Below are 25,620 nucleotides of genomic sequence, written 5' to 3'. Positions count from 1 at the left end.
ACAAAATACCCAAATCACAGTGACTTAAACAATATAAAGGATTTATCCACTGGTGCAACACAAAAGTCCAGCAAGAGGTTTTACTTAGGACAACATGTGATCCAGTGGCCTTACAGTGGCTGTAAGAACATGATTTCTTTCCAAGTCTTGGCCTCACCTTTCACGGCACTGCCATTTTCCTAAAACAATCTTTCTTCACACACCCAGTGTAGCTTTGAGCTACTGTTAAGGTTTTTCTTTTCTGTTTTTTCTTTTTTTTTGAGAAGGAGTCTTGTTCCAGCACCCAGGCTGGAGAGCAGTGGCACAATCTCAGCTCACTGCAACTTCCGCCTCCCGAGTTCAAGTGATTCTAGTGCCTCAGCCCCCCAAGTAGCTGGGATTACAGGCTCCCACCACCACCTCCAGCTAATATTTGTGTTTTTGTTGTTGTTGTTGTTTTGTTTTGTTTTTTCAGATGGAGTCTCGCTCTGTCACCCAGGCTGGAATGCAGTGGCATGATTTCAGCACATTGCAACCCCTGCCTCCTGGGTTCAAGCAATTCTCCCTGCCTCAGCTTCCCAAGTTATCTGGAATTACAGGCGTCCACTACCATGCCTGGCTAATTTTTGTATTACTTAGTAGAGATGGGGTTTTGCCATGTTGGCAAGGCTTGTCTTGAACTCCTGATCTCAGGTGACCTGCCTGCCTCGGTCTCCCAAAATGCTGGGATTACAGGCGTGAGCCACCATGCCTGGCCCTGTTAAGGTTTTGTATCTCCCAATTAATGTCCAACAAGAAAAAGCATCTTTGCCTCAGCAGTCCCAGTAATGGGACAGAAATTCACTCTGCTAGACTTAGTGTAGGTCACATGCCATCTTTGTAGTCCCTGGGACAGAATTAAGACAGATCTACATCAAATGCTCCCCTAGATTTGGATCCATGTCAACTTTTCCAAAACCATCTTTTGGCCCTACTTTTCATGGCACTGCCATCTTCCTAAACAAGCTTTCTTTAAACACTCAAAATAGCTCTGAGTTATTGTTGAGGCTACGTATTTCCTAATTAATGTCCACTAAGAAAGAAAATCCTTCCCAAATGGAAAAAAGGGGGCTGATAAAGAAGGCACTGGGGAAATGAGTGCCAGGGAGGTAGACACCACCAGGGAACCACACGTTCTAATGCAGGGAGATCTGAATTTAGTTAAGTCATACAAAGTTCTAGGCAAATTATATACAACTCAAAATTATTTTCCATAATAAAATTAATAAATGTTCCAGACACCATTTTACCTCCATGAGCCCCTTAGATGTCTTTCATCCTATCTTACAAGAACTAAAATTAACTTAAACAGCAACTAAAATTTTAAATCTCCTTTTTCTGGCCTTATTCATTTTTCTGTTTACCAGCCTGACTCTCCATATACCAACTAATTTATGGAATTCAGCCTTCAAGAGAATGTTCCAGAAATGTTATACCATAACATACATACCTCTTCTGATACAATTACATACTTTATAATTTACAGTCATGGATTAACTCTATTTTCTCCAGGACTCAAGTCATTAATCTCTAGCAACAAACTAGCTGTACCTCCATAGACCAGGAAAGCCTGCCACTTAGTATAATGGACATTATCTCAGCCTGCCTCTCATGGATAAAATATCAAGAACTAATATCCCTCTCTAAGCCTACAATTGAAAAAAATACACCATAGATTTAGCTCCTCAAGGCTATTGGAGAAGTATGGATATGTGGAACTCATCACAATTTTTCTACCAAACTAACCACCTTCGCATAGATACCCTAACCATACCCATCTCTGAGCTTCCGTGTCATCCCGGATACAACTTCTACTGAACTTGTCACAGCGGATGATAACTGTAAGTTGGGCCATCAGTCTGGCCTACTTCAGAAACGCAAAAAAGCGTAAGACCATTAAGAATGTGGCCAAACTCTCTGGATTTGAATCCAGATACCTAAATTTGAAGCCAGACTCTGTCACTTATTAATTCTATGAATTCACTAAAGGTCAGGTAACTCTCCAGTTTTCTTCTCTAAAAACTGAGGATAGCAGCACCTCCTCCAAGGGTATGTGGTAGAAATGAAATGAACTGATACATGTAAAGCACTCAGAATGGCACCTGGCACTTAGAAGTTCAATAAACGTTATGTTTATAATTCTTTCATAGGATACAATTTTCAAAAGCATCCTTGAAGTCCCAGCACAGAAGAGGGCCAAATATATACCGCCCAATAAATAAATGTCTATTTATTTATTCATTTGGTCCACTAATCTTAAAGTGTTCCTAAAGATTAGTGACCTTATCAGGAAACAACAGGTGCTGGAGAGGATGTGGAGAAATAGGAACGCTTTTACACTGTTGGTGGGAGTGTAAACTAGTTCAACCATTGTGAAAGACAGTGTGGCGATCCCTCAAGGATCTAGAACTAGAAATACCATTTGACCCAGACATCCATTACTGGGTATATACGCAAAGGATTCTAAATCATGCTACTATAAAGACACATGTACACGTATGTTTATTGCGGCACTATTCACAATTGCAAAGACTTGGAACCAACCCAAATGTCCATCAATGATAGACTGGATTAAGAAAATGTGGCACATATACACCATGGAACACTATGCAGCCATAAAAAAGGATGAGTTCATGTCCTTTGTAGTGACATGAAGCTGGAAACCATCATTCTGAGCAAACTTTCACAAGGACAGAAAACCAAACACCACATGTTCTCACTCATAGGTGGGAACTGAACAATGAGAACACTTGGACACAGGGCGGGGAACATCAAACACCGGGGCCTGTTGTGGGGTGGAGGGATGGGTGAGGGATAGCATTAGGAGAAATACCTAATGTAAATGACGAGTTAATGGGTGCAGCAAACCAACACGGCACATGTATACATATGTAACAAACCTGCACATTGTGCACATGTACCCTAGAACTTAAAGTGTGTATATATATAAAAAGATTAGTGACCTTAATGGGTCAGTGTTATTTTCCAGGTCCTCCTTTCTTCTTGTGCCTCAGGCTTTCCCTGGGTAATCTCCTCCACTCCCATGGCTTCATTTAGCACCCATAAGATAATGACACCTAGATTGTTATCTCTAGGCCATTTGCATCCTTATCTCTCCAAGCTCTCTATCCTTCTTGTCTATTGGATCTTTCCCTTTGAATTTCTCAATAGGACCCAAAATGTAAGGTGAATGGAACAATAATCATTGCCAAACTCAACCACTGATGCCAGGCTCCTGATAACTCCGTAGCTGGATGAGCATCCTCTTAGGTACTCTTACAGCACTCTTTATACTCATCTACTTATCCCTTTCTTGAGCATCTACTATGTGTCATGTCAGGCTAACCATCATAGTACTCACTCTGTATTGTCTAGTTACCAGTCTGCCATCTCCATTTCTGGCCATAAGCTCCCGGAAGACAACCAGAATTGGGTCTTATTTGTCCTTGTTTAACCAGCCTGGCACAAAGCAAAAATGCACAACAAATATCTGTTGGGTGAGTGAATGAATGTTCCCATAAGACTGGTCCAATGATGACCCCATAGAGCTAAAACACTTCCCGTAGATCACAAGTTAATACCAAGAAACGACAGTACTAGGAAGAATGTAGCTGATTACTGTTTTCAGCACACAGATAAAATCCAAAGATGCTCCAAGAAATCAACATTCTTATACTATGTCCAAAGTGGTTCCATTAATACTGATGAAAAGAACACAAATGTGTGCCTGCATTTGAAAGCTGAAAAGGTCATAGGAGTCCATAACTGAGAAAACCCAGGAGGCAGGGGGAACTGTGGATAGCAGAAACCAACAACCCATAATCCCCCCGCCCCAACACACACACATACACACACACACACACACACACACACACATACACGACTGACTGGGACCAGCTGTTAAAGATGAATGCCAGACTTCACACCAGCTTTCAGTTTAGAACAACTTAAGGAAAGTGTCTGACAATGACGGGAAGGGCTATTATAATGAAAGACACCCTCCTTGCATGAGGAGGCAGGAAATGATGCAGCCACTGGGCACCACCACCACTATCCCCGCCAGCACATCCATCTGAGCAAATCCGAAAGCCTGGGGGTGAGGGGAGCTAAAACCTGAGATAATTCATGAAACTAGGAAAGAGGGTCCAATTCCATTACTTTGTGCAACCACTTTGTGCTCCAAGTATGAGCCACTGATATACCCTGGCTGTGTATCAAAATTCCCGTGAATATTTGTTATTTTTCCCAGAAAATTGACCCTACCTAGAAATTACAGAACTTCAAAGGCAGCAAAGAGAACTGATAAAGTCTTTTTTGATATGGCTCCCAGAAAGTGACAGAAAGTGACTCAATTCAAACCATCATCAACACTCTATGGGGACATAAGGCTTAACAAAGAACTTCACTTAAGTCTATGTTCCTTCTTCCAAACTTAATGCCAGATACTCAGCCTCATCACATATTGAAGACTGTATGAGAAAATGTTAGTGCTAGCACCAATAGGCATTAGGCAGTAGACTCAGTTGGGGGAGTCTTGGATCTGGCTAAGAAAATCATTCTCCTCTCTGTTAAGTGACCATGGTTCAGAGAAAAAAAGGATTCTGAAGGCATTAACTGTTCTGGAAGGCTAACTTGTAGATCAAATGACAGAGGAACTATCTTGCTGACACACAATGTTCTTTTTAAAGTGCTTGACAAATGAAAAGTGGTGGATGACTTAAAAATACAAATGAACGGACGGCACAGAAAAGAGTATTCTGTTTCAGGACCACTAATGTGACAACTATCAAACAAAGAAAATGTGCTTTGACATTAATGTTCTATCTCATAGAAACCTTTTAAGCAGCACATTCCAAAGATTCCGTTTTTTTCTGAGGCACGACAATATAAAAGAGGTTTTGAATTGTTACCCATTTTACATGGAGTAGATTTAAAAGACAGTTGTAGATAAGGCAATGGCAAAGGTGTATATGTAAATGTATATATACAGACACACGGAGGATTTCATTTAAGGGCTGCATTTCAAATTATTTTGATTGGTCTAGGCTAGTGTTAGTATTAAAGATGCAAAGTTTCATTCATGAAATTTTAAATAATGGTGATAAGATTTATCTAGACATACAACCGGAACCTAAATATGAGGCACATGAATAATAGAATGTGCATGAATTTTGAATGCTTATTTTTCAGAAAAAAACAAAGAACTGAATGTGTGAATTCTTAGAATCTCTAAGCTAGTCTGTATTTGCATTTCAATAGCTTGCAAGGTAAGCTCTGTGAAATTGGTCAAATGTATAGACTCTCATCTCACCTCCACCACAAATCAGTCAATTAGCTTCTAGAGAGAGTGGCACCCAGAAGTTAATATCCAGGATCTCAAAACCTATTCCCGCTGATACAGATCAAAATAATTTCAAAGAAAGTATGCTGACGACACAAGTTTTCTATGGAACAAATTCTGGATAGGAAGCATACAATACCAGGAGCTACTAGCTAATGCGGTCAGTGAACCCACACATGGAAATGAAACAGACAAAGCAGTGTACAACATTTGGCAGGGCGGGACTGGGTAGGGGAAGGAACCACACACAAAAATCAGGAGATGGGAAGCCAACACATCAAAACATTTTTCCAGGCAGAAAGGTAAAAAGGTGTTTGGCAAATTTTGTCCATTTAAAACAAAAGCATTTTAGATGCCATCTCTGCTACATTGATTAATAGAGACATGCTATACATGAGGCCCCCTGTGATTCCACACCCCACCCTATTCACCATGCCCTCTAACGCTGAATCTCTACTAATTTGCATTTTGTAATTCTGCAATCAAAAGCCTTTACTGGTTCCACATTAGCAACTCCTTGCCATTTATAAATCCCCTTATTCCAAAGAATTACTGTTTTAAAGCCCACGGGAGCAAAAGGATAGTACAATAAACACACAAGTACTATTTGAATGACCTTATTAATATATCATGCCTTCCTAATTGCAGCACTTTCGTTCCTTCAATTCCTGCCTTCCACAGTCTTTCTTATTTCATTGTAATGAAAACAGGGATTGCTAGAAACCAAGAATTAAGTCAAAAGTACAAGGCCTTACGTATGGCTCATAATACAAACTCAAAAACTAGGCATGGAAAACTGAGTTTAAAGAAATGAGTAAATAAGGGAATGAAGGAATATATGGATTGTGAACATAATAAAGCTATTTTTATTAAGTACCCATTCGCCTAGCCAGAGCTAACCCTGTGGTCTCAATGTGTGTATCCCCCTCCCCAAAGTTCATATGTTGATGCCCTAATCCACAAAGTGATGGTATTAACATTTAGAGATGGGGCCTTTGGGAGATAATTAGGATTAAATTAGGTTATGAAGGTGGGGCCCTCATGATGGGATTAATGCCCTTATTAAAAACAGAAAAGACATGAGATTTCTTCTCACCACATAGCAAGAAGGCAACTGTCTGCAAACCAGGAAGAGAGCCCTCCCCAGAAACCAAATCTGCTGGCACCTTGATTTTAGACTTCTGAGTCTCCAGAACTGTGGGCAACAAATGTCTGCTGTTCCCACCACACAGTCTATGCCATTTTGTTAGAGCAGTCAGAAATGACTAAGACAGTTAGATATTTGCCTACCATTGGTATAGTCATCGTAATAATCCTGTCAGGTAATTTTTAGTATCTTCATATTATAGAAAAGGAAACTAAGCCTCAGAAAAGTTTTAACCTGCTCCAGAGTCATAAATGTAGGATTTGGGAAAGCCATATGACGCAAGGGAAGGAGAAGAGGAGGCTCAGCTGTCTACAAATACAACAGTAACAGCAGCCACAACTTATTAGGAACTTGTGGTGTTTTTACTTTCTGCTTCACACTGCTTTAAGTAATTTACATGCACACATCTTATTTAGTTTTACCACATTCCTGGGAGGTAAGTAATATATCTTATTGATGGCAAAATAAAGCTTAGAAGAAAATAGCATGCCCAAGAAAATAAAGTCAATAAGTGGTAGGCCAACATTCAAACAGAAATTTAATAGACTTCAGTGCTTCTAGTAGTGTGCTTCAGTGCTCTTAACCACAACATATGCTTGTCCCCCGTGTTAGTCATCTTTGTCATCATAAAGCTTGGTAACAACTCATTACAAAACTTAGTGGCTTATTCTCACATTTGTAGGTCTAGAGGCAGAATGTGGGTCTGTTGGTCTTGACTCCAGGCTACAGGTTTATGTAGGTCAGCTCCACGGGGGGTTGTTCTGGGACCCTGAGTAAACAGGCAGTAGCCTACCCTGGGTATATTCTTCTCAAGGAAGATGACCACAGCACAAGACTTTGAACATGCAGAAGCATATGTTAAGCCTCTGCTCATGACACATCCACTAATAGCTCATTGGCCAATGAACTGTCACATGGCTGAGCCCAAAGTCAGGAGGTGAAGGGCAGGAGTATCTCTGCCTATCATGAGGCCAAGAAAGGGAACGCATTTACATGTCTATTACAGGAAGTAAAAAATTAAGAGGATTGAATCTATCACACTATCCAAGTTTGATTCATAGTAACCATATTTTCTCTTAGCTTGATTGCTAAACAGAAATGGAAAATGAATCTGTGAGCTTAACAATCTATATTTGGAATAAAGTGTTAAAGAAAAAATAGAGTCAAATCAATCTTGAATCAACATAATTCAATCTTTACCTTCATTCACAACGATGCTAAAACTGAGAAAACAGATAATTAAAAAAGATAAAACAATCACTATCTCATCATGAAAAATGTTAAAATGAAAATATAAAATGAAATATTTCTAGACCTAGCTTCTAAATTTTAGCACAAAGCTAAAAAATTTTCATTTTAAAATTTCCAATTAGAAAATATTTAATGTTTTCTCTAATCATTTTGAGTTAGTTGTTACAGATTCTACCTCTGACTTCCTACCACTTTCCTGAGGAGTACATATTTTCAACACACTAAACTACTAGGCCAAAGCTCAAAAAAAAAGTGATGCTAATAAAATTAAGCTTGTATTCTCATTTGTTGCCCAAGAATGTGTCAGTTTAAAAAAAAAATTATCAATATGATGTAATGGCTTTGTGAACACACACACACATACATGCACAAAGAAACTGGAAACAGAGTGCAAGAAAACTGATAAAAATGTACGTGTCATGTGTTTTTCTTAGTTGAACCCCCATCTTCAATTACAGATACTCCATTCAAATGGAACAAAAATCTTGGCTGAATGTGATGTAATCTCACTCTTTTAAATCCACTCACTGTTCAAGCAATACAGTTCACCAACCTCATCATCTTCATTTAAAAATAAATTGCTTTTTCCATTACAGCCTCTAGTTTGAGATGTTTCATTCTGCCTTTTAAAAACTGTATTGGAATGAGACTTGTAGGCAAGTTGTCAAAGTTGGAAGCAATTTGGGGAAAAAAAAACTACACATCTTCAAAGCTGGACATATTATTTTCCAGGCCTGATACTAAACCACAGAACTACTTTGTGCACCATGTAATTTTAACCATTCCTGCAAAATAAGTGTTAAAATACACATTATGGTACAATTCTTGAAAACTATTCTAACAGAAATCTATGAGTCTGGGAGAAATTGCATTTTATCTTTATTCATAGTCTAGTTCAATTAATTATTATAGTTGGTAACTTTACAGTCTCTCTCCAGGCTTGAGCTCTCTTTAGAAGTCTAAAACTACATATCCAACTGCTTACTGAACATCTGTACCTAGATGGCTTCCACAGGTACTTCAAACTCAAGATTCACAGAACGAACTAATTCTCTTCTCAGCATCCAAGTCACATTTATATCTTGCTCTTGTTTCTAATCCCTAACTCCTGAAACCATAGAGTCACCTCAAGCTTCTTTCATCTCTCTTTTGCCAACCATCAACAGGTCACCATGTCCTGTTAATTCTACCTTCAGTTGCCTTTTCTCCATTCCACTGTCACCACCTTGGTCCAGCAGCATCATCTACCACCTCCTCATTTCTAAATTCCTAGCTGTTTATCTTACTTCTATTCTTGGCCTCTTCCCAAGCATTCTTCATTAATAGTTGACAGAATAGTTCACAGTTGATAAAATATTTCTATGCCCTGATTACAGTCTTTCAATGGCTTCCTATTGCTAGACTATGAGACCCCAATCCCTGAACACAGACAGCATCATTCTTGAGACTCTGCTAATCACTTCCTGCTTCCCACATGCACTATTTGCAATTCCTTGAAAAAGATGCACCCTGTTCAGCCACCACACCTTGCACACACTGTTGCTTCCTCCACCTAGAATCCTCATCTTGCCTAATCAGTGCCTATTCATCCTTCACCATCTGGCAGAAATATCTCCACCTCCATGAAGCCTTCCCAGCCTACTTCAGCAGAGCAGGGTGCCATGCTCAAGGCCCCTGTATCTTGACTGATGATAGTTGTAGCACTTGCTATTTCAGAAACTGTTGTCTGTCTCACCTACCATAATAGAAACCCTTCACAGGTCAGTGTCATATTCCACTCATTTTTGTACTGCTAGAGTCTAAGATAAAAGTACAATAGTGTAAATAAGTTTAAGACACAGTACACAGTTCTCTGACACAAACAGTTCAATATATGCTATTATTATTATTATTAAACATTTGTTGAAAGAAAAGCAAAGAATGGGGTTCTGTCCTTGACTGCCTCATAAAAAAAGCACATACATTCACAATCTAAGTGAAACAGCCAATGTTTTGAGAGCTCAAACATGCACATTATTGAAGAGTATCTACGATAAAGGTTTCCAAATCACAGGCATTATTGTCTCTAGCATTAGGATAACATTTCAAGAGACAAAGCAACTGTCTCATCATGCCCTGGAGGTGGTTTTCTAATGGAAACCATGGAGCATGTGCCAGCAATTTTAAAAACATAAAACTGCACCTGGACACTACCAGTGCCATGGGTCCCTTCAAGGTAATGGTCTAGAGCTGCCTCCAGCTACTCCACTATGATAATTGCCCCCCAAGGCAGATTGGTTAATGGTTTGAGCTCTCATGTTACTATCATTGTTGTTATTTGGAAGCTCAACAAACAAATATGGTGAGTATATCCACCTTCCAAACACCTCCACATTAAAAAAAAAAAAAAAAATATATATATATATATATACAATCAAGTCTCACTTGAGACTTGACAGAAAGGAGACCAAAGCACTGACATACATTTTAAAGGCTGTCAAACCTTACTTTTGGATATTGAGAAGTTGTAGGTTTGATGATTTGGGAGTTACTTGGACCCCTAATCCCTTAAGAGCAGTGGGTTTCAACTCTGGCTGCACACCCCTGAGAGATGCTAATTGAATTGCTGTGATTGTATCTAAACTATAGGCTTTAGAAAGCTTTCCAGGTGGTTCAAGAGGGCAGCCAGCTACAGGTGAACCACGTCCTAAGGTTTAGAGACATGCACCAAATTAAAGTTGATTTATCTTGCTCAATTCCAAAAGACGGCACAAAATAGAAAAAAGCCTTTAATGACCTTTCATTGATGGTGCTAAATACTACATAAAGGCTTTTCTTAGACAATGAAGGAAAGCAAAGTTAAAAACAGGCACCCAAAACCCACTTATTTAACTAATTATAAAGTAAAACATGCTTACTGTTGGATGGTTCAAAGAAAAATTTATATCCCACTAAGATATAATGAATATTAACATTTTAGTACATTTTCATGTTATTTTAGATGATAATGATGAAGAAAAAGAAAATAGGTTCTCAATGTTAGCTACAATAAATATTTTAAAGCTTTCTATACCTCATTTGAATTCATACTTAGCAACTCTGCTAAAATTAAGTGCTAGTGTTTTATTGGTGAGGAATTAAATCGCCTAGCCAACATCAGGCAGTAAGAGGTAGAGACAATGTTAACATTCGAAATCTCATGAATGCTCTTTCCTTCTATCCCACTAGGCTACAGTATACACACACACACACACACACACACACACAATCCTGCATGGTCTTTTACCCAGACACATGTATGTATGTCTATGTATCTGTGTATGATGCACATCTTATTTGCTTTTTAACTTTTATTTTAGGTTCAGGGGTACATGTGGTTTGTTTTACAGGTAAATTGTGTGTTATGAGGGTTTAGTGTACAGATTCTTCCATAACCCAGGTAATAAGCATGGCACCCCCTATGTCATTTTTTTGTCCTCACCCTCCTCCCAACCTCAAGTAGGTTCTGGTGTCTTAAATTCCCTTCTTTTTGTCCATGGGTACTCAGTGTTTAGCTCCCATTTGAAAGTGAGAACATGCAGTATTTGGTTTTCTGTTCCTTTGTTAGTATGCTTAGGATAACAGCCTCCAGGTCCATCCATGTTGCTGCAAAGGACATGATCTCATTCATTTTTACAGCTGTGCCGTATTCCATATTGTATATGTACCACATTTTCTTTATCCAGTCTACCATTGATGGGCATTTAGGTTGATTCCATGTCATTGCTATCGTAAATAGCACTACAATGAACACATGCGTGCATGTGTTTTATGATAGAACAATTTATATTCCTTTGGATACATCCCAAATAATGGAATTGCTGGGTCAAATGGTAGTTCTATTTTAAATTCTTAGAGAAACTGCCAAACTGCTTTCCACAGTGGCCGAACTAATCTATGTTCTCACCCGCAGTGTATAAACATTGCGTTTTCTCTACACTTCACCAACATATAATGCATACTTTAAATGATCTGTACATAAATTATATAGACAGCCTGCTCTTTTCACTTGACACTATTTTCAGCTTTTCCCCATATCATTAAATATTTGTCAAAAGCATGATTTTTTTTTTTTTCCAGACAGGGTCTCACTTTGTCACCAAGGCTGGGTGGCACGAACACAGCTCACTGCAGCTTCAACCTCCCAGGCCCAAGCGAACCTCTGGCCTCAGTCTCCCAGGTACGTGGGACTACAGGCGCACATCACCACATCTGGCTAATTTTTGTATTTTTTTGTAGAGACAAGTTTTCACTATGTTGCCCAGGCTGATCTCGAACTTCTGGGCTCAAGAGATCCACCCACCTCGGCCTCCCAAAATGTTGGGATTACAGGCATGAGCCATTGCACCCATCCCAAAAGCATGATTTTAACGGCAATGTGGTCCTCTAACATCTGTTATCTCATGTTACCTGCCAATCTCCATGATTTTGATTGCTTCCAAAAATCAAAAAGTGACTTCTAAGACACTTTAAAAAGCTCTATGGTTACATATAATTTATTTGAAATATAAGTTTCAAGTAAATTCAAACATCTTATTTAGTTACGCTCTAAGTGCTAACAACAAAATGATTGGTGGTTGCATGCATATTGATCTTCCTAAGTTCATGTAATTCTCAATTTTTATAGTTTATCTAGTTTATTGATTAGCTGGGCTTTCAGTCTCCCTTGTCTTTTGTCATTCTTTCAAATAATTTTATTGTTTTAAATGCAATATCAAAAATTTGGGTCATCGTAAGAAATCTTTTGAGGCAACTTTTTTTTAATATAATAAATAAAACCACACTACTCTTAAAAAGGGACCATAAGATTAATAATGAAGTGGTGGCTAATTTTATCTAGAAAGCTGTTGCAACTGAGCATGAAACTCAGGTCTGGACAGCTAAGGCAAGAATGGAAAGATACAGGATAGGTCACAGCTCTCATTATGTGATTAAAAGAAGTAAACTGGTTCACCTAGAGAGGGAGAAACTTTTTTAGTGCTGAACTCTAAGCTAATTTATCATGTGGGCCTAATATAAGAGACAGGGCACAACATAATGGATGAGACTTCAAAGGGAGATTTACAAAAAGCGCAAAGATGTTTTCTCACAGTCATTCCTTTTAGCAACACTCAATAAAAGCCAAGGACATAATGTGAAGTTGTAATTCTGTAAGGGGTTTCAAGGGGAGCAGAGATGGGTGGTGTAGGTGCATTGCATTCCGGTGATAGGACCTGCTGTAGGGCAGACCCCTGGGAATCCAGGAGATAAATGGTAAGAGGTCTCCTGGGCTATTCCTCTCACACATCACTTCTCTGAGCCAAGCTATCACAGGATCTGTAGAGCAGAGCAATTTAAAATTGAGACTGCTTGCACGACCTGCAGCACAGGTATCCTGCATTATTGATTCAAAGGAGCGCCATGTGCTTCAGATACTAAAATGGAAGGGGATGAACTAACATTTTCCCATGAGGATTAACAGCCTGATTGGAGAGTCAGTCTATGTTATCTCACACAACAGTGGGCAATGCCTGGGGGCCATGGCTTTTCATGAAAAGCAGCTTTGAATCTGTTCAAATTCCTGAACTGTTCAGGCCCCAGTGAATGTAGGCCATGAACACCTGAACACTGACTTTGGCTTGCAAAATGCTAAGAGCACGGGGCAGCCCAGCATGTGTTCCTTATAAACCATGTTAGGTGTACTTCATTTGCCCATCTGGATCTACTCTCCACCCCATGCTGGGCCCCCGAGTCTGGCCTGCATGGACAACATCCATGGGCTCCCTATCCCTCTGATGTCTGAGCTGGCTTCTGCTAATGGGGAGCACAACAAGAGTTCAGAAAATAAGGTTGAGATACCCCCGGTACCTCCCTGCAGATATGACTGGCTGTGTCCTTTTACCTAAGGTCACAGGTCCTGTCTCACGTCTTCGCTGTCTCCGGGTTCTATAACTGTTCCCTCTCTCACCCCTTTGGGCCTAGAGGTGGTAATGGCTCCCTGTCACTTCTAGCTCCTGGTACTGCAACATCCCTTAAATTTTCCCAATTCCTGTCCATAGTTTTTACAACAATCTCTCTATTAAGTTCTTCTCAAATTATCTAAGATATGTATGCCATCTTTTCATTGCCTGGACCCTGCCTGATACCCATATTTAATTACTTAAAATTGCTGTGCAAGTCTTAGTGGTGATAGAGGGAAGAGAGCTAACATTAACTAAGTACAATGTGCCAGGCATTGTGATAAAAGATTTATAATCTCCTTCAATCTTTAAATGCCTCATTTAGTTATCTCCATTTTACAGACGTGGACATGGAGATTCAGAGTGGTCAAGAAACTTAACACAAGTTACAGAGCTATTCAATATCACCAAACACATATCTGACTCTAAAACCAGTAATCCTCAATGGTTTTATAGTTTCAGTGTAACATACTCCTACATGAAATAATTTTAAATTATTTAAAATAATGCATGTTATAGGATTAGATTGCAAATAAATAAAATCATGACTATTATCAAGTTCAGAACAGAATGCAGTAAATATAGAAAATTTCATGAAAATTAAAATTCACATTAATCGCTAATAAGCAGAAGAACGTGTGCAAAATAAAGAAAGGATAGTGTAGGTAAAGGGGATACATGCAGTTTGGAGGTTCCAAACACTGGGAAAACAGGTTATGAAACAGGAATCTGAAAGGCAAAGATTTAGAGATGAGACCTGAAAGGAAGACTGTGGCTAAACTCACAGTATGCATTTTTAGCCTACCCTGGAGTAGATCAGGAGAAGTCATAGGAGGATCTTACACCAGGGCAGTGATATGGACTCTGGGCTAAAAAGCAGGATGAATTGGAGATGGGTCTGGGTTCAGTGGGGTACCAGACATTTCCAAAATCCAGGTGTGCGAGAAGCTAGGCCTAGCCTCTAGACATACTTCGACGGTAGAATTGACAGGGTTTGGTGACAGGAGTCAAGAGATGGGGAAATCAAAGGTGGGAACTAGAATGACTTGGAGAATTGCTGTTTCATTGACCAAAATACAGAGATGACAATGTTGTGGTTTATTAACAATTATACCAGAGAGCCAGAAGGTGCAAAAGAGGTGCCAGTAAACAAATTTGTTTATTTTACAGTTAAAATCAACTCTTAGAGTATAAAACAGAATTTTTTCTGAACACAAGATTTTGAGGACATGCCATTTTTATCCCCTAAGGATCAGGAAATAGAAACTACAGTACTATATCTATTTCAGAGGCAGAAATTGAACTCCTCCAATGGACAAGAAACACCTCTCGGATATGGCATTGATTTGTCTAATAAACTAAGGACCCACAACTGCAAAAAGTTCATTTGCCATCTGGATACTTCCTGTCCCAAAGAAGTCTCAATGTCTTTCTGGAATTGCTGAAGAACAAAAGTGTTTTATCCCAAAGATGAATTAATATTATCATAAATGTTTCTATTATAATCCTCCAACTAGACTTCTTCCCTATAGCCACTCAGAGTCTTCAAATGAACATAGACAGAGTAATACTCCCATGTAATGATCCTACTATTGAATTTCAAGTAAAGTGTAAACATACCCATAATTATATTAAGGTTGACACAGAAGAAACACTGAGACATTGTGACTTGAATATACATTCACGCAGCATGAGACAGAGGCAGTTTGATGCTCAGTTAGAACACAAGAATCTATCTGCTATTTTGTTTCCTAAAACTGAATTCTAGACCAAGTCCAGTGGAAAATCAGAGCCCAGGCCAGGGTAAGAATGTTATCTTTTTGTTGTTGTTTTAAATAAGGTGGGAAGGGCAGGGGACAGGGGTAGGGGGTATGAAGTCGGGTTTAGAAGAAAGAGAAGCAAACAAAACAAAAAAACCTAAACACACTCACAGATCTAGAAGTCTAAACAATAAACATTTCATTGCTTTTTGTTGATGTTTAACTGCATCATAGAGGAAATTTGGGGAAAACATTTTTTCACATTCTAGCTGCATGTGAGAGTCTGGAAGTGGATGGAAATGGTAATATTTAACTGGGGGGTGTGTGTGGGAAGGTGATCATAAGAAGACGATGCCAGGCAGAGCAAAGCACCAGAGGATGGTAGGAAAGGCATCGTCAGCCACTCTGGGATGCCCTTCTCTTTTAGTAAGTCATGCCTGCCTTGCGATGCCTGTTGTTCATTGTTCTCCAGCCTTAGGATCTATCACATTAGGGACAGGGACACTTTCATTAAAACAAACAAAGAGAAACATATAACAGAAATCACTGAAACAATTAATTTCCCTGACAGTTAAAAAATATGATCCACGTATGAGGAATATTAGGCCCAAAAGGAACCAGTTATCCCTTGATGAATTAGACCTGTCTAGAAATTCAAATTGCCCCAAGTACAAGGTCGGCCCAAGCCCATTCATCCATCAGAATTTCCTATGTTTTGAGATGCAATCTGAAAAGTTTCCTAGATTCTAACACTGGAAACCACTGGGGCTGCTTTCTCTCATTCTCATTTCAAAGGCAGTGATTGAAGTGCTATCAGTAGTACTGGAAATATTAATACAGTCCATAGAAAAGATGGAAAAGTGCAGTCACTTAAGATGAACAACTCAGTTGTGCTGCCATTTTATGAGCTTGTCATGCTTTGAGAAATTATATGTTCTGACTGAAAATAATTTTTCAAAGTCCAAATTTTGAAAACATCACTAATAGTCTCGTGTTTTAAAAACTAGAGGTACTGAACTTTTAAAAATTGGTCCTAAATACATACTGCATCATTTTATACTAAACACATAATACATTATTGTAAAATTAGATTGGGAATTAGAATAGTGTATACTCCAGATTTTTGACACTGGGCTTTAAGTTAAAGAGCTGGTTTGTCTCACATACTATGTATCTATTCAATGCACAGATGCTTTTTAAAATAATGTAAACTCTCCTATATTAGCCTGTCATAATGATCCCTGTAAATAAATGTTTACTAGGTTTACTGATAACTGTTCTAACTTAAGGACAAATTCAGACAACAAACATGGTATATAAATACAACAAGTTCATTTCATAAGCAATGATACGGAATGTTATAGAGAATAGAAATCATCCCTTGGTTTTCAACAATATTTATTGGGTTCCACCTAGATGCTAGTACATTTATTATATGACCCTTAACTTTAAAGAACTCAACTCTACCCATCTACTTATTTAGTACACTCAAAAGTCATATATTACAGCATGCATTTTACAGAATAATACACAGACACCAAGAGGGTGTGTCAGGATTACCTCACAACATAGGATTGGAGCCAGGAATAGAGAGATGCAGGTTTCAGCTTAGCTTTACTAGCACAGGTATACCTCACTGGCAGGTTCAGATGTTCCACATAGCCATCTATATTTGTAAATTAACTTAATTCTTAAATTCACTAGGTGGCGTTACTCTTATGAACTCTACAGTGACATGTGTGGTAATACAAATACATAAAGTGTGTATTCTGTAAATAGTTTCCTTACATTGGAATTTCTAAAAACAGCTACTCTATGTAATGTCTTTCTTTAAATGTTAGATGCAGTGGGAGTAAAAGCAAAATAGGTTTTGTATTAAGCCACAGTAAAGCTGTAACCATGAAGTGGCAGAACTTTTAAGCACTTTTATGTTGTTATTTTTCACAGCATGAAGACTTATCTCATCCAGAAGAGAAAATATTCCTTATCCACTATACAGAGGACGGCAGGTGTAGAAAAAGTATATTAAGTACAATAAAAACCTAGCACTCTAATAATATATTAGCAAGTATTCCTTTGTTTTGTAGCAAATCTTTTAAATAGAAAATAGCTCCATTATTTTAATTAATGAAAAATAATGATTCCTTTATTTCTAAAATTAAAGGCCCATGAAATCCATGCCCCTCACAAGCACCATATGCTTCAACTATCTCCTTTGAAGTTGTGATAATAGACATATTACAGAAATAACAAAAACTCAAAAAAGGAATTTCTTCTGAAAAACACATTTTCAGATCATTTAAAATGAATTAAAGGAAAGAGAAAACTCACAGAAGAATTACTATCCAGTCACTAATAATCTGAACTATTCAGAGTTTAACAGAGTTAATCATCTTTTTAACAAAGGGCCTTTCCATATTTAACAAGTGACCCCAAAGAGGACGTGGACACAAACAGCTGTGCATTACCAGAACTTTATAGAGGTGATGAAAACAAAGAAAAGGAAATCCACAGCAGTGACTAACCTCACTGCGCATTCAAAAACAATGACCACACTGAAATTATTAAGGAGGTAGTCTGTTTACTTAGGTTTGAACAATAGATGGTATGTAACCCCAACTTCTCTAATCCCTCTTTTGTTTAGCTGCAAATAATCCTTTAGTTGCCTATAATATTAATATTATAGTAATATGAATATTAGTATTAATAATTGATACTTAGAACAAAAAGCAGACAGCTAGACCAGCTGAAATTCAAAGACTTAATATTAAGGAAACATTTCTAAATGTGCTGTATATTCTGTATTCCAAGCATTTTTTTAATATCAAAATAATATATAAGAGTTTAACAATGGCTAATGATTAGATTCTTTCACAAAGAAAAATATCACTTATATACAGGACAAAGAGTTATGCAGGAGTTAACCATACTAATGTTGAACATACTTATGTTCTGGCTTCCTTAAACTTATAAACTGCCAAGCAGATGTTTTGTTGTTGTTTTTTCCCCAAGTTTTCTGATTTGCCAAGTTTTAACTCAGAATGTATTTGTACAATAAAGTCAGAGTAATTTCATTAGAGAAACTTGGGCACAAAAAAGCAAGGCAGTGAGATACATATCTTGTCTCATCTCAACATAAACAAATTACAGCAAACTTTGATTGAGCTGCCAGCAAAAACTTTCATTTCACTGACGGGGAAAATTCCCAGCAGCTGCACACAACTGCAAGGCGATCAGACAGATGCCGCCGAGCGGAGGTTGATCCCGACACAAAATTGAGTCCTGTGTTCCCAGAATTGAAAGGAGTTGCTACCCCTCTACAGACTTCCCAGACACTTGACAGCATGCCAGATCAGTGCATCAGCTGTCACTGCCAGCCACGATTTAACTATTTTTGAATAACCCGTAGAAAAACAAACCACCAAAGTGTCAAACTAAAAGTCGTATCTATTGTCTCTGACAAAAGCAGCTTCCTCACTGAACCCTGTGATGTGTCATACCTGTAACTAGAAACTCCGTATAGCGTTGCCATGTAGATACTAAGAATTATGCACATATTCGTGCCCAGTAAAGGAATGACAAGGGAACTTTGAAATCCTCAATGGCTGGCCACTGACAATGCTACATGTCAAGAATGGAGCAGTCTCCTACCTGGAGCCCTCTTCGTCTTAGAATGCTGGACTCATCCATATCACCCTCTGCTTTCTCTGAGCCTCTCACAACAGTCTAGCCATGCTGTACTACCTCTACTTCGGCACGCTAATTCAGAGCCCGGCAGCTGCTAAACACTTACATCACGCTCTAGCTGATTGGAGCCCGGAGTCAGCTGGTCCAGCTTAGTTATTCACTCCAGCAACTTCGGAGATCACGGATGCTTGCAGTTCGGTGGGAGAGAGCAGCAAGTGGGCTCAGACACCTAATGCATTTATCCAGGCGGAGGAGGCTCTTGCTATTGGACAGGAAATCGTGAAATCCTTGTTTTCTCTTCTTCAAAATACTGGCTGTGGCATTCCAGGAGCCCACGAAATGGCTTTCGGCAGTAGCTTTAGGTCAAGCCCCATCTGAAGCAACTATAAGGTCACAGTGGCTAAGTAAATCAGCGGTGACAGACACCTGTGTAAAAGGCAGCCGCTGATTGGGATGGTGAAAAACTAGGGCACAGCTGGTCAGCCAAGCAGCACCACTATGCCTGGCGCTCATCTCTTCTGAAGGCATCAAAGAAAACAAAAATGTAGCAGAACACACATGCTGCCTGCAAACCTGAAAACGGCGGGCTCAGGGCAGCTGCTCTGCAGCCACCAAACCCTTTACACCTCCCAGCATGAAAGCCCATTCATTTACATAAATACCTGCCCGTCAGTTCCTAGCCCAAAGACAGAAACAGTTTAGATTTTAATTTCCCTCATGATAATAACTTAGTTCTGCTGATACCTGACCAAAATGTAAAAAGGTGGGGTGGAGGGGATTCTAAGAGCCATCATTACTTGGAATATTTAACCTATGTACAGTCTATAAGCAGCTAAAAAAAAAATTCCCATCGTGTGCAATTTCACAGTCTGTTTCAGCTTGTTTACTCCGTTCATCCTCATCTTATTTCAATTGAAAGCAACCAAGAGATGAATATTAAGTTTTCATTACTAGCATGGCACAGGAGTAACAACGTACGACACTACCAATTTATAATAAATTATTCCTTCTTGGTGTCTATTCTAAAGATATTTAAATTGAGAGAATAGTTTGATCCTGAGAGAGATATAAGGACTAACTGTACTTTGTCTAAGAACTACCTCTTTCACTCTATCCATTAGAATAATTATTTTTCTTGAAAGTTAGGAAGACAGGTATAAACTTTTTTTAAATCAGTAACTCCTGGATTTTACTTAACCCAGTTATCTAGTGATGTTTAAATGTGGGAGAGGGGAAGTGTCTAGTGGTTCCCTACCCATTTACCTGCTATTCCACTGGTTTTCCATCTCTTTCTGTCTGTCAACACACTATTAGGCTTGCTATCAATTGATTAGATTATGTCATTAAAAATAGCTCAGGGATTTATGAATCTAACTACTGAGGAAAATTGATTGCATTTTATGTTCCCAAACAGTCTTTGCATCTATCTCCAGACATACAAAGAGGAGCCTGTCAAGAAATGCCACCCCAGCAGAGAAGGGTGTCAGGGTGTTTTTCCACTTAGGCATGTTGATTTGATACCACTTAAGGAAGAAAACCCCAGAGAGTTTTTAGCTCTCGCTTATGTGTGGAGGAGTAATATCATCTCTAAAGCAAAATACAGCACAAAAACTGGTCATTCTTCAAGTCAAAGTGTATCAACAAACTCTAGCACAAATGAATTTTTAAAAAAGATTTTTAAAACTATGCTTTTTGTTTAAATCAAAGGACAAAAATAACAGAAACAAAAGCCACCTAAGAGAGGGAGAAAGGGCCAGCCTTGTTCTATCTTTTGGCAATCTGTAACGCTGGTGGAGAACAGACCCCCAAACTTCACAGGCTCACCTGCACTTTAATCTGTTCCTGCAAAGAGAAAATCTGGCTCTTCAGTGAAAACAAAGGGAATGACAATTGTTGCCCACTTTCTCCCTCAAGTCAACCTCCTGAGAGAGGAGCACAGAAAGTTCCCTGAATGTCAAGAGTTGTTTTAGACAAAGCCTTGGCAGCAGCTCCAAATATATTTACCAGCTTATGGTGTCATTGCTATCTGCCCACAGAGGCAAAAGGAAGTCCTGACTGATTTTGGAAAAAATCTTGACCCAAGAAGCCCAAATTTTAAAAGCAAAAGCCAGGCATGGTGTACTCACATACACTTCTACTCTGAGGACTACAATCTTCATTGTGCTGGTCCTTCTAGAAAAACTAGGGTCTAGAGGAGGGCAACAAGTTCCCACTACAGAGAAAGAGACGGGGGATGGGGGGTCGTGGGAGGACAAACCAGTTTTCCCCTTGAAACACAAATCGGGTCATCAGGAAAACAAAACAAAATAGGTAGAGAGCGAGCCCAGAAGTATCTTTTCTGTGACCAATCATGTAAGCTAGTTGGAAGTACTATCAGAAGACATTTCGAGGACACACTGTGAAAATGTCAGCTGACGTGCATGCATCTTAGGCACTCTGCAGCTCGAGGTGTTTGGGAGGTGGTGGGAGTGATAAATAGGAATCTGGCTAAGGACGAAAAGTATTTTTCTTAACAAAGGAATATTTTGAGATAAAATCTAAGTGAGTGTTCCACCATTAACTAAGTCTAAAATGAGGATTATGACCATCATACCATCAAATCTAGTATGAAAAAATATCGATTACCTGTCAAAATGTATCATTTTGAGAAGTGATACACATACATTTTAAAGAAATAAAATCAGCCAGAGGCAAAAACATTTGGGACAAAAATGAAAGGCTGCTGAAAAATAACATCAAGCAATAATGGCTTAGCAGAGGGAACAGTAAAAGGAAAATTGCTACATTTACCCTTTGCTATATATTTTCTCATCAAGATAAGCCATGTGTTAAAATGCAATAAAAACTTCAAATGATGACACTATTCACAGGTAATAATTAGGATCTAGCCTAATTTCCATTAATAAACTCATTTTTCTTGTGATTTTATACCTTCATGGAATATATTCACAATATTGTGAGTCAATTCACAAAGTACCAGCCTCCATATGTATTGCTTTTACATGTGTATTCAAATCATAAAATCTGGTAGGCTTTGTCATTAATTGTAATCTAAAGCCAGGGGCTTTGCAGTATTTCATTAAAAAAAATCACTTGTATGGATACACCACATGCCCACTCTATTATAAGCATAATTTACTTCCTGGAATACTCAAAATCCATGGTCACTGTAATAAAGGTCAAATTTAAATTTTAAGAAGTATTGCAATTAAATGGTTTACAGAAACAAAAACAATTCCAAATACCAACTGAGAAAAACCACGGGGAAAGAAAACGTTTGGTTGACACATTTCAAAAAAGTGTACATTGAGATTTTGTAATATTGTCCACAGTGATGTTTGGTACAAGGATATGGACTCTCCTCTGCTTTACATGGCCAGATATTTTTCACATGCAGTCAAGTGCTACATACTGACATTTCAGCCAATGACGGGCCACATGTATGATGGTGGTCCCATAAGATTATAATAGGGCTGAAAACATCCTTTTGCCTAATGACACTTTGATGATCCTGACTCTGTGTAGGACTAGGCCTTTGTGTGTGTGTGTGTGTGTGTGTCTTAGTTTTTAACAAAAAAGGTTAAAAAGTTAAAAAATACATTTTTAAATAGAAAAAAGCTTAAAGAATATAAAGAAAAAAATATTTTGCTACAGCCACATAATGTGTGTTTTAAGCTAAGTGATATTGCGAAAGAATTTAAAAGTTTTTAAAATTAAAAAGTCTATAAAGTAAAAAGGTTACAGTAAGCTAAGGTTAATTATTGAATAAAGAAAAATATTGTTTATAAATTCAGTGTAGCCTAAGTGTACATTATTTGTAAAGTCTACAGTAGTGCACTGCAATGTAAGAGGTCTTCACATTCACTCACCACTCACTCATTGACTCACCCACAGCAACTTCCAATCCTGCAAGCTCCATTCATAAGTGCCCTATACAGATATAAAATATCTTTTATATTGTATTTTTAAGGTATGTTTTCTATGTTTAGATACACGAATACTTGCCATTGTGTTGCAACTGACTACGTATTCAGTACAATAACATGCTGTATAGGTTTGTAGACTAGGAGCAATAGGCTATATCATCTAGGTTTGTGTAAGTACACTCAACGATGTTCACACAACAATGAAATCACCTAGCAACACATTTCTCGGAACATGTCCTTGTTAAGTGACGCATGACAGTACTTAGAAATAAGTTACCTCTCTCTTCACTAGTTCTGTGTTGGTTACCCCAAAGTAAACAAACCTTCTGATGTTACCCATTCTTCAGCAACTGAAATGTTCATCGAGGAACTGCTGTGAGGAACATTTGAGGAGTTCCCACTCCACTCCACTGGCCTAATCCAGCCCCATCCAGCAGCTCTCGCTGAACTGCCTATCCAAAAGCAATGGGAGCTGAAGTCGGAGGGCAGTGGAGAGGATCGTCCTCTGGTAAAGCTGTTTCTCCCACCACATTAGCCAGAAGGAAGAGTGACAGAGGAGTGACAGAAAGGAGTGCCACTGTGTTGCCCTGCCTCTCATCCCACCAGTCAGAGTTCTTGGTGTGCTAGGAATGTAATTTCCAATACCATCACTACAATCTGGGGTGGGATCTCTCCTAAACATCTTCTTGCGTTAAGTGTGACCATGATCACTACTTCTCAACAAGGTAGCCATAAAATAAATATCCCATTGGTTACTTGTAGACAACAGACCAAGGGTTCATATGTCTCTCTAAATGTTCATTCAGAGGTAAGTCAATATGACCGAGTGGATGAATATCTCCATTCATTCACTGATTACTTCTTTCCATTCATAGATAACTGCCAGTGGCCAATGAATATGTTGTATTAGCTCATAAAAGATTACAAAGGAGAAACAGATGATTCATGAAAATACATACATCCATTATTGTGATTATAATCATATCTTGAATGCCAAAGAGCAACACAGCTGTGAGATTAGTGTCTACATTTAAATTCCTTCTTAATTTTTGTACTTTATTTTCCCCCATGTTTCACTTCTAAATATTAATAACAATGGCCGGCCAGACACCATGGTCCACGCCTGTAATCCCAACACTTTGAGAGGCCGAGGCAGGTGGATGAGGTCAGGAGTTCGAGACCACCCTAGCCAACATGGTGAAACTCCATCTCTACTAAACATATAAAAATTAGTGGGATGTGGCAGCACACACCTGTAATCCCAGCTACTCAGGAGGCTGAGGCATGAGAATCTCTTGAACCCAGGAAGTGGAGGTTGCAGTGAGCCGAGATCACGTCACTGCACTCCTGCCTGAGCGACACAGCAAGACTCAGTCTCAAAACAAAACAAAACAAAACAATGGCCAACATTTGTTGATCACATTACATGCCAGTCATTGCTGTAAGTACTTATATGTATCATCTCATCAAATCCTCACCACTTAAGTGAAGAGCCATTATAAAACCCATTTCACAGATGAGGAATCAACACTCAGAGAAGTTAAATAACTCCCTTAGATTCCACAGCCAAGCCATTTTCATACTACCTAAAAACTGCCTGAGACTGGAAAATTTATAAAGGAAAGAGGTTTAATTGACTCACAGTTCAGCATGGCTGGGGAGGCCTCAGGAAACTTACAATCACAGCAGAAGGTGAAGGGGAAGCAAGCCACCTTCTTCACGACATGACAGGAAGGAGAAGTGCCAAGTGAAGAAGGGAAGAGCCCCTTATAAAACCACTAAATCTCATGAGAACTCACTCACTATCATGAGAACAGCATGGGGGAAACTGCCCCCATGATCCAGTTACCTCTATCTGATTTCTCCCTTGACACATGGGGATTATGAAGATTATAATTCAAGATGAGACTTGGCTGGGGACACAAAGCCAAACCATATTAGCTGGGATACAATACCAACCTTGATCAGGTTGACTCCAGAGTTTGGGCCCCTAACATCATGCTCTACCACCTCTTGGAGTTTAAATAAAGAAGGAAACAGTGCTTTCAAAGTGAATTAATAATGTGAAAGGTGTCAGATCCTTTAGCTCCTAAGGAAAAATGAGCATATCCCTAAGTTGTCAATGGTCAGAACACACCAGAAGGAACATTCTGAATCCCCAATTCTCTGAGCCATGTGCCTATAAAAGAGAAAAGCAGCAGGGCCCCAGCTACTTTAGAGGGGAAACTAGAGATACCCCCCTGGGCAGGAGGGGTGAAGGAAGAGGGCTGGTCAGAAACAGGCTTCTGTCTACTTTCCTCTTAAATGTCTCTGGGCCTCCACTCTGAGTTTGAACAACTCTTCATCCTTCTGACTTCAAAATTATACAGTCCTAAATATAACACATTTATTTACAATCAAGTGGATTCCACAAAACCAAGAGCACCCTTTCCATTGCCATGCCAGGCATAACACACATCCCTGCTAACTTGCAGGGGTTCTGGCAGCTCTTCATTTTCTAGTCTGATGCTTTTTCTGGAATTTACCATTGAAG

The 25,620-nt window shown here is 38.9% G+C and overlaps 1 protein-coding gene across 13 annotated transcripts in view; it reads right to left on the bottom strand.

The window, feature by feature from the left end:
- The window catches only part of MAST4 (microtubule associated serine/threonine kinase family member 4), a 569,328-nt gene that overhangs the window by 321,650 nt on the left and 222,058 nt on the right, over nucleotides 1-25,620 (bottom strand). Inside the window, exon 1 of one of the 13 annotated variants that reach the window (XM_054556432.2) lies at nucleotides 19,126-19,679. The exons of 9 other annotated variants lie outside the window; for them this stretch is intronic. In XM_054556432.2, the coding sequence (XP_054412407.2) occupies nucleotides 19,126-19,164 (39 nt within the window). In that variant the 5' untranslated portion in view covers nucleotides 19,165-19,679. Of the gene's footprint in view, nucleotides 1-19,125; nucleotides 19,680-25,620 lie in introns of those variants that run through there. 3 more of the 13 variants (XM_054556434.2, XM_054556436.2, XM_054556437.2) reach the window with 3 other exon arrangements.

The sequence above is a fragment of the Pongo abelii genome, chromosome 4 (assembly GCF_028885655.2).
Source record: "Pongo abelii isolate AG06213 chromosome 4, NHGRI_mPonAbe1-v2.0_pri, whole genome shotgun sequence".
In the NCBI taxonomy this organism is placed as follows: Eukaryota; Metazoa; Chordata; class Mammalia; order Primates; family Hominidae; genus Pongo; species Pongo abelii.
This window is presented reverse-complemented; position numbering and strand designations above follow the sequence as displayed.